We start from the raw sequence: 18,063 nt of genomic DNA, 5'->3' as shown, positions 1-18,063 counted from the left end.
TTTACATTTCAATCTTCTATGACACGTGGTCAAGCCAATTAACCTCCTTAGCGGTAACCCCGAGCTGAGCTCGGGGTAAGCCGCCTCGGAGGATATCTCAGTCCCTGGTGGGGCGATTTAAATTCTGTAAAGTGCTGTACGCGTGGCCTGATCGTACAGCTTGATCGGCGCTGCCGCGCGGCGATCGGCCGCACGCAGCGGCGGAAGAGGGCCCCCGCCAGAGCCCTGCGCAGCCCAGACCAATCACTCCCGGGCAGCGCAAAGGGCTGACGTCCATGACGTCATTCCGATCGTCGCCATGGCAACAGGAGAAGCCAAACAGGAGAGCGCGTTCTATATGCAATCTCCTGTTTGCTGTTGTTGCCGGCGGCGATCGGACTAGATGCGCCCTCTAGTGGTGTTTCATGTAGCTACTACTCGGGTAGCTACATGAAACAGAAAAAAAAAATTACAAAAAAAAGTGTAATGCAGCCTCTTTGGCAAAAAAATTTAACCGCCAAGGAGGTTAAAACAGAACTGAATGGCCCTTTTGTTATGCTTTGGCTAGTGATATTCTCTTTCAGCCCTAGTAATGAAAACCAGTTGGCTAGCAAGGACTTAAATTACTCTATGGGGAAGGAAGAACATCTGCTTTTACATGTAAGGGGTACATTTTATGAAAGGACACTTGTAAAATCTCTGCAAGACCATCACCATCAACAGCTACGTCGCCGGTTCGAATCCCAGCCAAGTCAACATCTGCAAGGAGTTTGTATGTTCTCCCCGTGTCTGTGTGGGTTTCCTCCGGGTACGCGAGTTTCCTCCCACATCCCAAAAACATACAGATACATTAATTGGCTTCCCCCTAAATTGGCTCTAGACTAAAATATACATGCATTACACAATACATACATAGACATATGACTATGGTAGGGATTAGATTGTGAGCTCCTTTGAGGGACAGTTAGTGACAAGACTATATATACTCTGTACAGCGCTGCGGAAGATGTTGGCGCTATATAAATACTAAATAATAATAATAATAATAACAAAAGTTACACTCCTCAAAGGGGAAGGTTTCCCTGACAAACCTCTGAAAGTCTCTATATTTCCAGAGTGGAAGCTTTACATCTGCAATAAGGTTTACCAATACGACAAATAGTTCAATTGATTGGATCCTTAATCCATCAACTTTTATCATAAACCATATTTCAGGTCCACATGAAAAGGCAAGGAAAGTAAAACCTCTGTCTCCCGGGTGTCTGCCCCCTGCTGTGCTGTAGATAGTAAAACATCTGTCTCCCGGGTGTCTCCCCCCTGCTGTGCTGTAGATAGTAAAACATCTGTGTCCCGGGTGTCTGCCCCCCGCTGTGCTGTAGATAGTAAAACATCTGTCTCCGGGTGTCTGCCCCCTGCTGTGCTGTAGATAGTAAAACATCTGTCTCCGGGTGTCTGCCCCCTGCTGTGCTGTAGATAGTAAAACATCTGTCTCACGGGTGTCTGCCCCCTGCTGTGCTGTAGATAGTAAAACATCTGTCTCCCGGGTGTCTGCCCCCTGCTGTGCTGTAAGTAGTAAAACATCTGTCTGCCCCCTGCTGTGCTGTAGATAGTAAAACATCTGTCTCCCGGGTGTCTGCCCCCTGCTGTGCTGTAGATAGTAAAACATCTGTCTCCCGGGTGTCTGCCCCCTGCTGTGCTGTAAGTAGTAAAACATCTGTCTGCCCCCTGCTGTGCTGTAGATAGTAAAACATCTGTCTCCCGGGTGTCTACCCCCCGCTGTGCTGTAGATAGTAAAACATCTGTGTCCCGGGTGTCTCCCCCCTGCTGTGCTGTAGATAGTAAAACATCTGTGTCCCGGGTGTCTCCCCCCTGCTGTGCTGTAGATAGTAAAACATCTGTGTCCCGGGTGTCTCCCCCCTGCTGTGCTGTAGATAGTAAAACATCTGTCTCCCGGGTGTCTGCCCCCTGCTGTGCTGTAGATAGTAAAACCTCTGTCTCCCGGGTGTCTCCCCCCTGCTGTGCTGTAGATAGTAAAACATCTGTCTCCCGGGTGTCTGCCCCCTGCTGTGCTGTAGATAGTAAAACATCTGTCTCCCGGGTGTCTGCCCCCTGCTGTGCTGTAAGTAGTAAAACATCTGTCTGCCCCCTGCTGTGCTGTAGATAGTAAAACATCTGTCTCCCGGTTGTCTACCCCCCGCTGTGCTGTAGATAGTAAAACATCTGTCTCCCGGGTGTCTGCCCCCTGCTGTGCTGTAGATAGTAAAACCTCTGTCTCCCTGGTGTCTCCCCCCTGCTGTGCTGTAGATAGTAAAACCTCTGTCTCCCGGGTGTCTCCCCCCTGCTGTGCTGTACATAGTAAAACCTCTGTCTCCCGGGTGTCTCCCCCCTGCTGTGCTGTAGGCTTCTCTGGCAGCAGCAGAGCACAGTGGTCCTTTCCAGCCTGGGGATCGCACCTGTTTGAGCTGCCTGACTGAAGGATGCTCTTATGTTCCAGGTAATTAAAGAAAGGCACTTTGTCATCAGAGAATATAATCTCCTATCTAACTTGAAGCCGCAGGGGTCGCAGCCTCTGCGTCACCGCAGGGGTCGCAGCCTCTGCGTCACAGCAGGGGTCGCAGCCTCTGCGTCACAGCAGGGGTCGCAGCCTCTGCTTCACAGCAGGGGTCGCAGCCTCTGCGTCACAGCAGGGGTCGCAGCCTCTGCGTCACAGCAGGGGTCGCAGCCTCTGCGTCACAGCAGGGGTCCCAGTCCCTCTGCGTCACAGCAGGGGGTCGCAGTCTCTGCGTCACAGCAGGAGTTGCAGTCTCTGCGTCACAGCAGGGGTCGCAGTCTCTCTGTGTAACAGCAGGGGTCGCAGTCTCTCTGTGTAACAGCAGGCAGGGGTCGCGGCCTCTGCGTCACCGCAGGGGTCGCGGCCTCTGCGTCACCGCAGGGGTCGCGGCCTCTGCGTCACCGCAGGGGTCGCGGCCTCTGCGTCACCGCAGGGGTCGCGGCCTCTGCATCACCGCAGGGGTCGCGGCCTCTGCGTCACCGCAGGGGTCGCGGCCTCTGCGTCACCGCAGGGGTCGCGGCCTCTGCGTCACCGCAGGGGTCGCGGCCTCTGCGTCACCGCAGGGGTCGCGGTCTCTCTGTGTAACAGCAGGGGTCGCGGTCTCTCTGTGTAACAGCAGGGGTCGCGGTCTCTCTGTGTAACAGCAGGGGTCGCGGTCTCTCTGTGTAACAGCAGGGGTCACGGTCTCTCTGTGTAACAGCAGGGGTCACAGTCTCTCTGTGTAACAGCAGGGGTCACAGTCTCTCTGTGTAACAGCAGGGGTCACAGTCTCTCTGTGTAACAGCAGGGGTCACTGTCTCTCTGTGTAACAGCAGGGGTCACAGTCTCTCTGTGTAACAGCAGGGGTCACAGTCTCTCTGTGTAACAGCAGGGGTCACAGTCTCTCTGTGTAACAGCAGGGGTCACAGTCTCTCTGTGTAACAGCAGGGGTCACAGTCTCTCTGTGTAACAGCAGGGGTCACAGTCTCTCTGTGTAACAGCAGGGGTCACAGTCTCTGTGTAACAGCAGGGGTCACAGTCTCTCTGTCTAACAGCAGGGGTCACAGTATCTCTGTGTAACAGCAGGGGTCCCAGTCTCTCTGTGTAACAGCAGGGGTCCCAGTCTCTCTGTATATTAGCAGGGGTCACAGTCTCTCTGTATAATAGAAGGGATCACAATCTCTCTATATAATAGCAAGGATTAGTGTCTCTATGCATAATATAGCAGGGGTCACAGTCCCTCTGTATAATAGCAGGGGTCACAGTCCCTCTGTATAATAGCAGGGGTCACAGTCCCTCTGTATAATAGCAGGGGTCACAGTCTCTCTGTATAATAGCAAGGGTTACAGTCTCTCTATATAATAGCAAGGATTACAGTCTCTCTCTCTATGTAGGGGTCACAGGGGTCACATTCTCGGTGTAATAGCCGGGGTTGCAGTCTTTGTATTATAGCAGGGGTCATGGTCTCAGCACCAGGAGATTAATGTTTGCTTTTCTGATGTCTCACAAGTTCTGATTTAGCTGCAAATAATTTCCCACACTCATGGCAGGAATATGGCTTCTCTCCTGTATGATATTTGCGACGATGTAAAACCAGCTCTGGATGTTGACTAAAACATTTCCCACACTCAGCACAGGAATATGGCTTCTCGCCTGTATGAATTCTCTGATGTGTTGTAAGATACGTTTTATTTGCAAATCGTTTCCCGCACTCCAGACAAGCGTATGGCTTCTCGCCTGTGTGACACCTCTGATGTACCCGAAGGTGTGGTTTCTGTGAAAAACATTTCCCACACTCTGGACACGCATATGGCTTCTCACCGGTGTGAGATCTCAGATGCACAACGAGGTGTGGTTTCTGCTTAAAACATTTCCCACATTCGGAACATGAAAATGGTCTCTCGTCAGTGTGGTTTCTCATATGTATGGTTAGATATATATTATTTATAAAGCCTTTCCCACACTCAGGACAAGTATAGGACTTTTCCCCAGTGTGATACATCAGATGTCTAGTAAGTTCTGCTGAGTATAGAAAAGATTGCCCACACTCAGAACATGCATACGGTGTCTCTCCAGTGTGTGTCCTCTTATGTACAGTGAGTTGTGCTTTATATTTAAAATATTTCCCACACTCAGAGCACAGAAATGCCTTTTCTTCAGTATGAGATTTCTTATGTTGATACAACACTGATTTACAAGTGAAACTTTTCCCACACTCAGAACAAGAAAGTATCTTCTTTCCACTGTGAGATGCCTGATGTAAGATGAACTGTCCTTTTTCTACAAAATGTTTCCCACACTCAGAACAGGAAAAAGGACCATACACCATGTGTGACTTCTGATGTAACACAAGATGTGATTTCTGTCCATAGCATTTCCCACACTCAGAACAGGCATAAGGCTTTTCTCTTGTATGAAACCTCAGATGCATGGCAAGGTGAGCTTTCTCCTCAAAAGATTTCCCACACTCGGAACAGGAATAGGGCTTCTTACTATTGTGACATCTTTGGTGTGAAGAGAGGTTACATTCATTCTCAAACCATTTCCCACACTCAGGACAAGTATAGGGCTTCTTGGCTGCTCGAGTTTTCTGATGTTCGACAAGCTGATCTTTATTTTGGAACTGGTTTCCACACTCAGGACAATAATGGTACTTATCGGCCTTGTAAGATATTTCACGCCTGTGTGGGGTAAAAGTTGTCTCAGACTCAGCAGCTGAAAATGGCCTCTCTCCAGCGTGAGTTCTTGCGTGTCTCTGAAGACTAGTTTTGTACATGTAGCATTTCCCACACTCAGAGCAGATGAATCCCTCCCCCCCTGGTTTTCCAGAATGGGCCCCTCCAGAGCCGGGGGGAGGGGAAGATCTTGGGAAGGTATTTGGGGTGATGGGGTTCTCTTCTGGACAATCTGGTGTGACATCATCCGTTGTACAGTCTGTGGATACAGAGAGACGAGTCTCTGAGAGGTTCCTGATGCTGGGACTCCGCGCTGCAAATAGAGAAACATTATCACTTCCTGTTAGAGGACTGTAAAGCTGCACATACACTTGTCAATTTTACCTGGCAGATCTGATCAATGCGATCGAATCTGCCGGAGATCAATGCTGCAATATGGCTGCCTGATAAAAACTACTGATCACTCCAGACAGGAAGCTCTCACTTGAGGGCAGTCAGGTGTGTGGCGGTTGAGTGACAGATCTCCCACTATCTATAGTGTGCTCTTCTGGGGCCTGTGCAGAGTGTTGGAAGCAGAACACACACTCACCGGTCCTTCCCATCAGCTCCAGAGTACCAGCTCCTCATTACCCGGTGGCACGTATATATTCATGTAATGTATATGCTGTGGGGTCACTGGGTACAGGTGCACTGTTGGGGACAGAGTAAGAAGATGTGAGGAGTGAGCAGGCGGACAGGGGAGTGCGCTGGGGTCCAGAGCGGACAGGGGAGTGTGCCGGGGTCCTGAGCGGACAGGGGAGTGCGCTGGGGTCCTGAGCGGACAGGGGAGTGTGCCGGGGTCCTGAGCGGACAGGAGAGTGCGCTGGGGTCACGAGCAGACAGGTGAGATTGCTGACAGGGAAGTGCTCTGGGGTCTTGAGCGGACAGGGGAGTGCACTGGGGTCCTGAGAAGACAGGGGAGTGCACTGGGGTCCTGAGAAGACAGGGGAGTGCACTGGGGTCCTGAGAAGACAGGGGAGTGCACTGGGGTCCTGAGAAGACAGGGGAGTGCACTGGGGTCCTGAGCAGACAGGGGAGTGCGCTGGGGTCCTGAGCAGACAGGGGAGTGCGCTGGGGTCCTGAGCAGACAGGGGAGTGCGCTGGGGTCCTGAGCAGACAGGGGAGTGCGCTGGGGTCCTGAGCAGACAAGGGAGTGCGCTGGGGTCCTGAGCAGACAGGGGAGTGCGCTGGGGTCCTGAGCAGACAGGGGAGTGCACTGGTGTCCTGAGCAGACAGGGGAGTGCGCTGGGGTCCTGAGTGGACAGGGGAGTGCGCTGGGGTCCAGAGCGGACAGGGGAGTGCGCTGGGGTCCAGAGCGGACAGGGTAGTTTGCTGACAGGAAAGTGCGCTGGGGTCCAGAGCAGACAAAGGAGTCCGCTGGGGTCCAGAGCGGACAGGGGAGTTTGCTGACAGGGAAGTGCGCTGGGGTCCTGGGCAGACAGGGGAGTGCACTGGGGTCCTGGGCAGACAGGGGAGTGCGCTGGGGTCCTGGGCAGACAGGGGAGTGCGCTGGGGTCCTGGGCAGACAGGGGAGTGCGCTGGGGTCCTGGGCAGACAGGGGAGTGCGCTGGGGTCCTGGGCAGACAGGGGAGTGCGCTGGGGTCCTGGGCAGACAGGGGAGTGCGCTGGGGTCCTGGGCAGACAGGGGAGTGCGCTGGGGTCCTGGGCAGACAGGGGAGTGCGCTGGGGTCCTGGGCAGACAGGGGAGTGCGCTGGGGTCCTGGGCAGACAGGGGAGTGCGCTGGGGTCCTGGGCAGACAGGGGAGTGCGCTGGGGTCCTGGGCAGACAGGGGAGTGCGCTGGGGTCCTGGGCAGACAGGGGAGTGCTCTGGTGTCCTGGGCAGACAGGGGAGTGCGCTGGGGTCCTGGGCAGACAGGGGAGTGCGCTGGGGTCCTGGGCAGACAGGGGAGTGCGCTGGGGTCCTGGCAGACAGGGGAGTGCGCTGGGGTCCTGGGCAGACAGGGGAGTGCGCTGGGGTCCTGGGCAGACAGGGGAGTGCGCTGGGGTCCTGGGCAGACAGGGGAGTGCGCTGGGGTCCTGAGCGGACAGGGGAGTGCGCTGGGGTCCTGAGCGGACAGAAGAGTGCGCTGGGGTCCTGAGTGGACAGGGGAGTGCGCTGGGGTCCAGAGCGGACAGGGGAGTGCGCTGGGGTCCAGAGCGGACAGGGTAGTTTGCTGACAGGGAAGTGCGCTGGGGTCCTGAGCAGACAGGGGAGTGCGCTGGGGTCCTGAGCGGACAGAAGAGTGCGCTGGGGTCCTGAGTGGACAGGGGAGTGCACTGGGGTCCAGAGCGGACAGGGGAGTGCGAGCGGACAAAGGAGTCCGCTGGGGTCCAGAGCGGACAGGGGAGTTTGCTGACAGGGAAGTGCTCTGGGGTCCGGAGCGGACAGGGGAGTGTGCTGGGGTCCTGAGTGGACAAGGGAGTGTGCTGGGGTCCTGAGCGGACAGGGGAGTGCGCTGGGGTCCTGAGCGGACAGGGGAGTGCGCTGGGGTCCTGAGCGGACAGGGGAGTGCGCTGGGGTCCTGAGCGGACAGGGGAGTGCGCTGGGGTCCTGAGCGGACAGGGGAGTGCGCTGGGGTCCTGAGCGGACAGGGGAGTGCGCTGGGGTCCTGAGCGGACAGAAGAGTGCGCTGGGGTCCTGAGTGGACAGGGGAGTGCGCTGGGGTCCAGAGCGGACAGGGGAGTGCGCTGGGGTCCAGAGCGGACAGGGTAGTTTGCTGACAGGGAAGTGCGCTGGGGTCCTGAGCAGACAGGGGAGTGCGCTGGGGTCCTGAGCGGACAGAAGAGTGCGCTGGGGTCCTGAGTGGACAGGGGAGTGCGCTGGGGTCCAGAGCGGACAGGGGAGTGCGCTGGGGTCCAGAGCGGACAGGGGAGTGCGCTGGGGTCCAGAGCGGACAAAGGAGTCCGCTGGGGTCCAGAGCGGACAGGGGAGTTTGCTGACAGGGAAGTGCTCTGGGGTCCGGAGCGGACAGGGGAGTGTGCTGGGGTCCTGAGTGGACAAGGGAGTGTGCTGGGGTCCTGAGCGGACAGGGGAGTGCGCTGGGGTCCTGAGCGGACAGGGGAGTGCGCTGGGGTCCTGAGCGGACAGGGGAGTGCGCTGGGGTCCTGAGCGGACAGGGGAGTGCGCTGGGGTCCTGAGCGGACAGGGGAGTGCGCTGGGGTCCTGAGCGGACAGGGGAGTGCGCTGGGGTCCTGAGCGGACAGGGGAGTGCGCTGGGGTCCTGAGCGGACAGAAGAGTGCGCTGGGGTCCTGAGTGGACAGGGGAGTGCGCTGGGGTCCAGAGCGGACAGGGGAGTGCGCTGGGGTCCAGAGCGGACAGGGTAGTTTGCTGACAGGAAAGTGCGCTGGGGTCCTGAGCAGACAGGGGAGTGCGCTGGGGTCCTGAGCGGACAGAAGAGTGCGCTGGGGTCCTGAGTGGACAGGGGAGTGCGCTGGGGTCCAGAGCGGACAGGGGAGTGCGCTGGGGTCCAGAGCGGACAGGGGAGTGCGCTGGGGTCCAGAGCGGACAAAGGAGTCCGCTGGGGTCCAGAGCGGACAGGGGAGTTTGCTGACAGGGAAGTGCTCTGGGGTCCGGAGCGGACAGGGGAGTGTGCTGGGGTCCTGAGTGGACAAGGGAGTGTGCTGGGGTCCTGAGCGGACAGGGGAGTGCGCTGGGGTCCTGAGCGGACAGGGGAGTGCGCTGGGGTCCTGAGCGGACAGGGGAGTGCGCTGGGGTCCTGAGCGGACAGGGGAGTGCGCTGGGGTCCTGAGCGGACAGGGGAGTGCGCTGGGGTCCTGAGCGGACAGGGGAGTGCGCTGGGGTCCTGAGCGGACAGGGGAGTGCGCTGGGGTCCTGAGTGGACAGGGGAGTATGCTGGGGTCCTGAGCGGACAGGGGAGCATGCTGGGGTCCTGAGCGGACAGGGGAGTGCGCTGGGGTCCTGAGCAGACAGGAGAGCATGCTGGGGTCCTGGGCAGACAGGGGAGTGCGCTGGGGTCCTGGGCAGACAGGGGAGTGCGCTGGGGTCCAGAGCGGACAGGGGAGTGCGCTGGGGTCCTGAGCAGACAGGGGAGTGCGCTGGGGTCCTGAGCAGACAGGGGAGTGCGCTGGGGTCCTGAGCAGACAGGGGAGTGCGCTGGGGTCCTGAGCAGACAGGGGAGTGCGCTGGGGTCCTGAGCAGACAGGGGAGTGCGCTGGGGTCCTGAGCAGACAGGGGAGTGCGCTGGGGTCCTGAGCAGACAGGGGAGTGCGCTGGGGTCCTGAGCAGACAGGGGAGTGCGCTGGGGTCCTGAGCAGACAGGGGAGTGCGCTGGGGTCCTGAGCAGACAGGGGAGTGCGCTGGGGTCCTGAGCAGACAGGGGAGTGCGCTGGGGTCCTGAGCAGACAGGGGAGTGCGCTGGGGTCCTGAGCGGACAGGGGAGTGCGCTGGGGTCCTGAGCGGACAGGGGAGTGCGCTGGGGTCCTGAGCGGACAGGGGAGTGCGCTGGGGTCCTGAGCGGACAGGGGAGTGCGCTGGGGTCCTGAGCGGACAGGGGAGTGCGCTGGGGTCCTGGGCGGACAGGGGAGTGCGCTGGGGTCCTGGGCAGACAGGGGAGTGCGCTGGGGTCCTGGGCAGACAGGGGAGTGCGCTGGGGTCCTGAGCGGACAGGGGAGTGCGCTGGGGTCCTGAGCGGACAGAAGAGTGCGCTGGGGTCCTGAGTGGACAGGGGAGTGCGCTGGGGTCCAGAGCGGACAGGGGAGTGCGCTGGGGTCCAGAGCGGACAGGGTAGTTTGCTGACAGGGAAGTGCGCTGGGGTCCTGAGCAGACAGGGGAGTGCGCTGGGGTCCTGAGCGGACAGAAGAGTGCGCTGGGGTCCTGAGTGGACAGGGGAGTGCACTGGGGTCCAGAGCGGACAGGGGAGTGCGCTGGGGTCCAGAGCGGACAAAGGAGTCCGCTGGGGCCCAGAGCGGACAGGGGAGTTTGCTGACAGGGAAGTGCTCTGGGGTCCGGAGCGGACAGGGGAGTGTGCTGGGGTCCTGAGTGGACAAGGGAGTGTGCTGGGGTCCTGAGCGGACAGGGGAGTGCGCTGGGGTCCTGAGCGGACAGGGGAGTGCGCTGGGGTCCTGAGCGGACAGGGGAGTGCGCTGGGGTCCTGAGCGGACAGGGGAGTGCGCTGGGGTCCTGAGCGGACAGGGGAGTGCGCTGGGGTCCTGAGCGGACAGGGGAGTGCGCTGGGGTCCTGAGCGGACAGAAGAGTGCGCTGGGGTCCTGAGTGGACAGGGGAGTGCGCTGGGGTCCAGAGCGGACAGGGGAGTGCGCTGGGGTCCAGAGCGGACAGGGTAGTTTGCTGACAGGGAAGTGCTCTGGGGTCCGGAGCGGACAGGGGAGTGTGCTGGGGTCCTGAGTGGACAAGGGAGTGTGCTGGGGTCCTGAGCGGACAGGGGAGTGCGCTGGGGTCCTGAGCGGACAGGGGAGTGCGCTGGGGTCCTGAGCGGACAGGGGAGTGCGCTGGGGTCCTGAGCGGACAGGGGAGTGCGCTGGGGTCCTGAGCGGACAGGGGAGTGCGCTGGGGTCCTGAGCGGACAGGGGAGTGCGCTGGGGTCCTGAGCGGACAGGGGAGTGCGCTGGGGTCCTGAGCGGACAGGGGAGTGCGCTGGGGTCCTGAGCGGACAGGGGAGTGCGCTGGGGTCCTGAGAGGACAGGGGAGTATGCTGGGGTCCTGAGCGGACAGGGGAGCATGCTGGGGTCCTGAGCGGACAGGGGAGTGCGCTGGGGTCCAGAGCGGACAGGGGAGTGCGCTGGGGTCCTGAGCAGACAGGGGAGTGCGCTGGGGTCCTGAGCAGACAGGGGAGTGCGCTGGGGTCCTGAGCAGACAGGGGAGTGCGCTGGGGTCCTGAGCAGACAGGGGAGTGCGCTGGGGTCCTGAGCAGACAGGGGAGTGCGCTGGGGTCCTGAGCAGACAGGGGAGTGCGCTGGGGTCCTGAGCAGACAGGGGAGTGCGCTGGGGTCCTGAGCAGACAGGGGAGTGCGCTGGGGTCCTGAGCGGACAGGGGAGTGCGCTGGGGTCCTGAGCGGACAGGGGAGTGCGCTGGGGTCCTGAGCGGACAGGGGAGTGCGCTGGGGTCCTGAGCGGACAGGGGAGTGCGCTGGGGTCCTGAGCGGACAGGGGAGTGCGCTGGGGTCCTGAGCGGACAGGGGAGTGCGCTGGGGTCCTGGGCGGACAGGGGAGTGCGCTGGGGTCCTGGGCGGACAGGGGAGTGCGCTGGGGTCCTGGGCGGACAGGGGAGTGCGCTGGGGTCCTGGGCAGACAGGGGAGTGCGCTGGGGTCCTGGGCAGACAGGGGAGTGCGCTGGGGTCCTGGGCAGACAGGGGAGTGCGCTGGGGTCCTGGGCAGACAGGGGAGTGCGCTGGGGTCCTGGGCAGACAGGGGAGTGCGCTGGGGTCCTGGGCAGACAGGGGAGTGCGCTGGGGTCCTGGGCAGACAGGGGAGTGCGCTGGGGTCCTGGGCAGACAGGGGAGTGCGCTGGGGTCCTGGGCAGACAGGGGAGTGCGCTGGGGTCCTGGGCAGACAGGGGAGTGCGCTGGGGTCCTGGGCAGACAGGGGAGTGCGCTGGGGTCCTGGGCAGACAGGGGAGTGCGCTGGGGTCCTGGGCAGACAGGGGAGTGCGCTGGGGTCCTGGGCAGACAGGGGAGTGCGCTGGGGTCCTGGGCAGACAGGGAAGTGCGCTGGGGTCCTGGGCAGACAGGGGAGTGCGCTGGGGTCCTGGGCAGACAGGGGAGTGCGCTGGGGTCCTGGGCAGACAGGGGAGTGCGCTGGGGTCCTGAGCAGAAAGGGGAGTGCGCTGGAGTACTGAGCGGCAGGGGAGTGCGCTGGGGTCCTGAGCGGACAGGGGAGTGGGCTGGAGTACTGAGCAGACAGGGGAGTGCGCTGGGGTCCTGAGCGGACAGGGGAGTGGGCTGGGGTCCTGGGCAGACAGGGGAGTGCGCTGGGGTCCTGGGCAGACAGGGGAGTGCGCTGGGGTCCTGGGCAGACAGGGGAGTGCGCTGGGGTCCTGGGCAGACAGGGGAGTGCGCTGGGGTCCTGAGCAGAAAGGGGAGTGTGCTGGAGTACTGAGCGGACAGGGGAGTGTGCTGGGGTCCTGAGCGGACAGGGGAGTGGGCTGGAGTACTGAGCAGACAGGGGAGTGCGCTGGGGTCCTGAGCGGACAGGGGAGTGCGCTGGGGTCTTGAGCGGACAGGGGAGTGCGCTGGGGTCTTGAGCGGACAGGGGAGTGCGCTGGGGTCTTGAGCGGACAGGGGAGTGCGCTGGGGTCCTGAGCGGACAGGGGAGTGCGCTGGGGTCCTGAGCGGACAGGTGAGTGCGCTGGGGTCCTGAGAGGACAGGGGAGTGCGCTGGGGTCCTGAGAGGACAGTTGGCCCTGCACTGCAGCACTGATGAAAAAAAAATTTGTAGTGTGTGGCAGTATGGATTTGATAAGACTTCTATTGGCCTCTTATCTTGGCTTCTCCATCTCCCTTACAGCTGCTCGGCCTCCCCTCTCCTCCTCTAAGAATGTGATTAAGTCGTTGCCCTTGGTAACCACCGTTTGTCACCAGCAGTCTGATGACTGCACCTAGAAGCTTGACATTCTCCCAGCTGTAGCAGATATTGATGTGGATCATAGACATTCTCAAGCAGTTAGGGAAATGTATCGGCTTCAGTCAGAAATACAAGGGGCATAGCAGCATTCTTCATCACATCAGAAAAGCAAGAATATGGATATCATTGCAGAACGTGGGCGTTACTTTGCAGTCATAAGTCAGCACTATGAAACTGACCCAGGTTCGGCCTCAGGAAACTTAATCTAGGCTGTGTGAAGTAAGTTAAGTCAGGGTAGGAACACACAAGGCAGAATTGCATTTCCCACTATATGCTATGGAGAAAACTCATGCGATTCTGCCTAGTGTGTTCCTTCCCCTAAGATGGAAAGAAAGAGAGCGCTCCAGGAAACAAGAAGTTTCTCTTATATACAGAAAAACCTTCTGTTTACCAAGGATTACATTGTAACATCCTGATGTGGGCGTGGCCAGCTGTCCCTCACATTAGGAGCTTTCTATTGGCTTCCATGAACATGTGATGTACTGCAATCCCACTACACAGCTCAGGGTGCTCTGAGCCATAACTGGAACGTCCGGACTTCAGAGAAACTGTTGTCTTGTTTCCAGAAATATAAAAAAAAGACACAACACTGTTTACCCCACTAGTGCCTGGCAGTCTGGGACATCAGTGAGATAACACTAACTTACCTCGCTTCCCTGCCAAGCACAGATGTACCACTAAAAATCCTCAGAATTATGTTTATCTAGAATGTGTCTTAAGGGAGAACTCTGAATATAGTCTTGCTGAAACAGTGGTTCTTTGAAGTAAATGAGGAATATACATTGCAATAACCTGGAAGCTTCTAACACCTCCCAGTTGCTCCACCTTCCCTTTCACCTGCTGGTCTCGCCTCTTGGCTGCTCCACCTCCCCTCCCAGCTGCTCCTCCTCCCCTCCAGGCTACTCCACCTCCCTTCTCCTCCCAGCTGCTCCACCTCTCCTCCAAGCTGCACCACCACTCCTCTCCTGTAGGCTGCTCCACCTTCCCTTTCCTCCCAGCTGCCGGTCTCTCCTCCTGGCTCAGCCACTCCTCTCCTCCCAGCTGCTCCACCTCCCCTCCCAGCTTCTCTGCCTCCCCTCCAGGCTGCTCCACCTTCCCTTTCCTCTCAGCTGACGTTCTCTCCTCTTGGCTGCTCCACCTCCCCTCCCAGCTGCTCCTCCTCCCCTCCAGGCTACTCCACCTCTCCTCCAAGCTACACCACCACTCTTCTCCTCTAGGCTGCTCCACCTTCCCTTTCCTCCCAGCTGCCGGTCTCTCCTCCTGGCTCCGCCACTTCTCTCCTCCCAGCTGCTCCGCCACTCCCAGCTTCTCTGCCTCCCCTCCAGGCTGCTCCACCTTCCCTTTCCTCTCAGCTGACGTTCTCTCCTCTTGGCTGCTCCACCTCCCCTCCAGGCTGCAGCACCACTCCTCTCCTCCAGGCTGCCGCACCTTCCCTTTCCTCTGCCCTTCTCTCCTCTTGGCTGCTCCGCCTCCCCTCCCAGCTGCTCCACCTCCCCTCCAGGCTGCTCCACCTCCCTTCTCCTCCAGGCTGCTTCACCTTCCCTTTCATCTCAGCTGCCAGTCTCTTCTCTTGGCTGCTCCACCTCCCCTCCAGGCTGCATCACCTCCCCTTCCAGATGCTCCACCTCCCCTCCAGACTGCAAAAGCACTCCTCTCCACCAGGCTGCTTCACCTTCCCTTTACTCTTGGCTGCCCGTCTCTCCTCTTGGCTGCTCCACCTCCCCTCCAAGCTGCACCACCACTCCTCTCCTTTAGGCTGCTCCACCTTCCCTTTCCTCTCAACTGCCAGTCTCTCCTCTTGGCTGCTCCACCTATCCTCACAGCTGCTCCGCCTCCCCTCCAGGCTGTAACACCACTCCTCTCCTCCAAGCTGCTCTACCTTCCCTTTCCTCCAGGGTACTCGGTCTGCCTTTTTCTCCCAGCTGCTCCGCCTCCCCTCTCGGCTGCTTGTTCTACCCTCTCCTCCCATTGCCTGTATATGTTTATCAGATGATGAGAGAATGTAGGTGTACCCTCCATACTGCCCTCTCCTTTACAAGACCTGAAAGTCTCCTCTTACCCGGTGATGTGAGGGGCGGCTGATTCTCCATCATGGCGTCCTTGTAGAGGTCCTGGTGTTCTTCTATATACTGCCACTCCTCCATGGAGAAATAGATGCTGACATCCTGACACCTTACAGGAACCTGAAACACACAATAATAGTGTCACCATCCAGACGCACCCCTTGCGGTTACTGGATAATGTCCCATAATTCCCAGCACCGCTCACCTCTCCTGTCAGCAGCTCCATCATCTTTCTGATGACTTCCAGAATCTTTTGCTTGTTGAGTGCCTCAGATACCGGGGAGTGAGGTGGGGGCACCGTGATGGTCACATGATCACCAGACTTTACTGGAGGAAAACTCTGTATAGAAAGATTAACAACAATGTCACATGACCATCCCAGAATCCCCCTTTCCTCTTCAGTCAGATGTGTATTTATTAATAGTAAATAATAAGGTCATGTGACCTCCCAGAATCCTCCTCACCTCTCCGGTCAAAAGGTTGATGATCTGCAGGGTGATGTCCAAAATTGTCTCATTCAAGTGATTTTTTTTCTCCTCCATTGTGACATTACTGAAGTTCTGGTGATTCTCCATCATGGCGTCCTTGTAGAGGTCCTGATGTTCTTCTATATACTGCCACTCCTCCATGGAGAAATAGACGGCGACATCCTGACACCTTATAGGAACCTGACACATACAATGATACAGTCACCACCCAGACACACCCCTTACTGTTACTGGATAATGTCCCATAATTCCCAGCACTGCTCACCTCTCCCATCAGCAGCTCTATCATCTTCCTGGTGACTTTCAGGATCTTCTTCTTCTTCCTTCTCTCTGGTCTCATGGAAAATGGCATCAGGCAGTAATGAGGGGACACCGGGATGAGTGTCGGTCTATGTAGAGAGCTGCTGGCTGGTAATGACTTACCAGATGCATTTCGAGACATTAAATATTCCTGGTAAAACGGGATTATCACCATACAGAATTCTACAGCAACAACATACAGTATTCAGGAACACAAAGAAGTAAGAAAATACCACTTTAATAGATAAATTTGACAACCTGTAATCCTCCTCACCTGTCTGGTCTGGTGTGTGTTTTATCAACAGAGATAAGAGTGATGTCATGTCCTCACCACTCCGGTCACCTGTGTGTTTTATTAATAGAGATAAGAGTGATGTTATGTGACCTCCCAGAATCCTCCTCACCACTCCGGTCACCTGTGTGTTATATTACTAGAGATAAGAGTGATGTCATGTGACCTCCCAGAATCCTCCTCGCCTCTCCGGTCACCTGTGTGTTATATTACTAGAGATAAGAGTGACCTCATGTGACCTCCCAGAATCCTCCTCACCACTCCGGTCACCTGTGTGTTATATTACTAGAGATAAGAGTGACCTCATGTGACTTCCCAGAATCCTCCTCACCTCTCCGGTCACCTGTGTGTTATATTACTAGAGATAAGAGTGATGTTATGTGACCTCCCAGAATCCTCCTCACCACTCCGGTCACCTGTGTGTTATATTACTAGAGATAAGAGTGATGTCATGTGACCCCCCAGAATCCTCCTCACCTCTCCGGTCACCTGTGTGTTATATTACTAGAGATAAGAGTGATGTCATGTGACCCCCCAGAATCCCCCTCACCTCTCCGGTCACCTGTGTGTTATATTACTAGAGATAAGAGTGATGTCATGTGACCCCCCAGAATCCCCCTCACCTCTCCAGTCACCTGTGTGTTATATTACTAGAGATAAGAGTGATGTCATGTGCCCTCCCAGAATCCTCCTCACCACTCCGGTCAGCTGTGTGTTTTATCAATACAGATAAGAGTGATGTCATGTGCCCTCCCAGAATCCTCCTCACCTCTCCTATCAGGGGTGTGTTTTAATTAATAGTTAATAGTTTTTATTAATAGAAATAAGCGTGACATCATGTGACCTCCCAGAATCCTCCTCAACTCTCCAGTCAGCTGTGTGTTTTATTAATAAAGATTAGAGTGATGTCATGTGACCTCCCAGAATCCCCCTCACCTCTCCAGTCAGCAGAGTATAGACCTCCAGGATGAGGTTCAGTAACCTCTTGGTCATGTGACTCCAGTCCTCCTCCATGCTTGCGGATGTGGTCATGTGATCTGTACAGGATGCGCCTCTCTAGAGATGGATAAAAGTGATCATTATCTGGGAGTGCGGAGTATGGCCAGGCTGGATGCTGCACACCTTGCCTTAGACTTTGTTATAGTCAAATACATTTGTGGATGGACAGGACACAGACTACACAGGGGTCCCCAATCACTTGTTTCTTGGGAGATAACATCAGCCAATCAGAACGCTCAGTATAGCCAGAGGTTACTAAATCAGGATTGGTCATACATTGTAAAGCAGCAATAAAACGTCTGTGAACCCTTTAGAATTATATGGATTTCTGCACAAATTGGTCATAAAATGTGATCTGATCTTCATCGAAGTCACAACAATAGACAATCACAGTCTGCTTATACTAATACCACACAAATAATTCAATGTTTCCATGTTTTATTGAACACACCATGTAAACATTCACAGTGCAGGTGAAAAATGTATGTGAACCCCTAGACTAATGACATCTCCAAGAGCTAATTGCAGTGAGGTGTCAGCCAGCTGGAGTCCAACCAATGAGATGAGAATGGAGGTGTTGGTTACAGCTGCCCTGCCCAGTAAAATACACACATCAGTGTTGGGTTTGCGTTTCTCAAGAAGCATTGCCTGATGTGAATGATGCCTCGCACAAAAGAGCTCTCAGAAGACCTACGATTATGAATTGTTGAGTTGCATAAAGCTGGAAAGGGTTATAAAAGTATCTCCAAAAGCCTTGCTGTTCATCAGTCAACAGTAAAACAAATTGTCTATAAATGGAGAAAGTTCAGCACTGCTGCTACTCTCCCTAGAAGTGGCCATCTTGTAAAGATGACTGCAAGAGCACAGCGCAGAATGCTCAATGAGGTGAAGAAGAATCCTAGAGTGTCAGCCAAAGACTTACAAAAGTCTCTGGCATATGCTAACATCCCTGTTAGCAAATGTACGATACATAAAACACTAAACAAGAATGGAGTTCATGGGAGGATACCACAGAGGAAGCCACTGCTGTCCAAAAACAAACAAAAAACATTGCTGCACGTTTAAAGTTTGCAAAAGAGCACCTGGATGTTGCACAGC

At 56.7% G+C, this 18,063-nt stretch overlaps 1 protein-coding gene across 1 annotated transcript in view; it reads right to left on the bottom strand.

Moving 5' to 3' along the window:
• Positions 1-3,418: 3,418 nt before the first annotated feature.
• Positions 3,419-18,063, bottom strand: part of LOC137535516 (zinc finger protein 432-like) — a 37,331-nt gene continuing 22,686 nt past the window's right edge. Inside the window, exons 2-7 of the mRNA XM_068257357.1 lie at positions 16,903-17,022; positions 15,640-15,825; positions 15,351-15,554; positions 15,092-15,226; positions 14,883-15,006; positions 3,419-5,497 (exon numbers count right to left, since the gene is read on the bottom strand). Of these exons, the coding sequence (XP_068113458.1) occupies positions 3,990-5,497; positions 14,883-15,006; positions 15,092-15,226; positions 15,351-15,554; positions 15,640-15,825; positions 16,903-16,998 (2,253 nt within the window). The 5' untranslated portion in view covers positions 16,999-17,022 and the 3' untranslated portion in view covers positions 3,419-3,989. The remainder of the gene's footprint in view (positions 5,498-14,882; positions 15,007-15,091; positions 15,227-15,350; positions 15,555-15,639; positions 15,826-16,902; positions 17,023-18,063) is intronic.

The sequence above is a fragment of the Hyperolius riggenbachi genome, chromosome 10 (assembly GCF_040937935.1).
Source record: "Hyperolius riggenbachi isolate aHypRig1 chromosome 10, aHypRig1.pri, whole genome shotgun sequence".
In the NCBI taxonomy this organism is placed as follows: domain Eukaryota; kingdom Metazoa; phylum Chordata; class Amphibia; order Anura; family Hyperoliidae; genus Hyperolius; species Hyperolius riggenbachi.
This window is presented reverse-complemented; position numbering and strand designations above follow the sequence as displayed.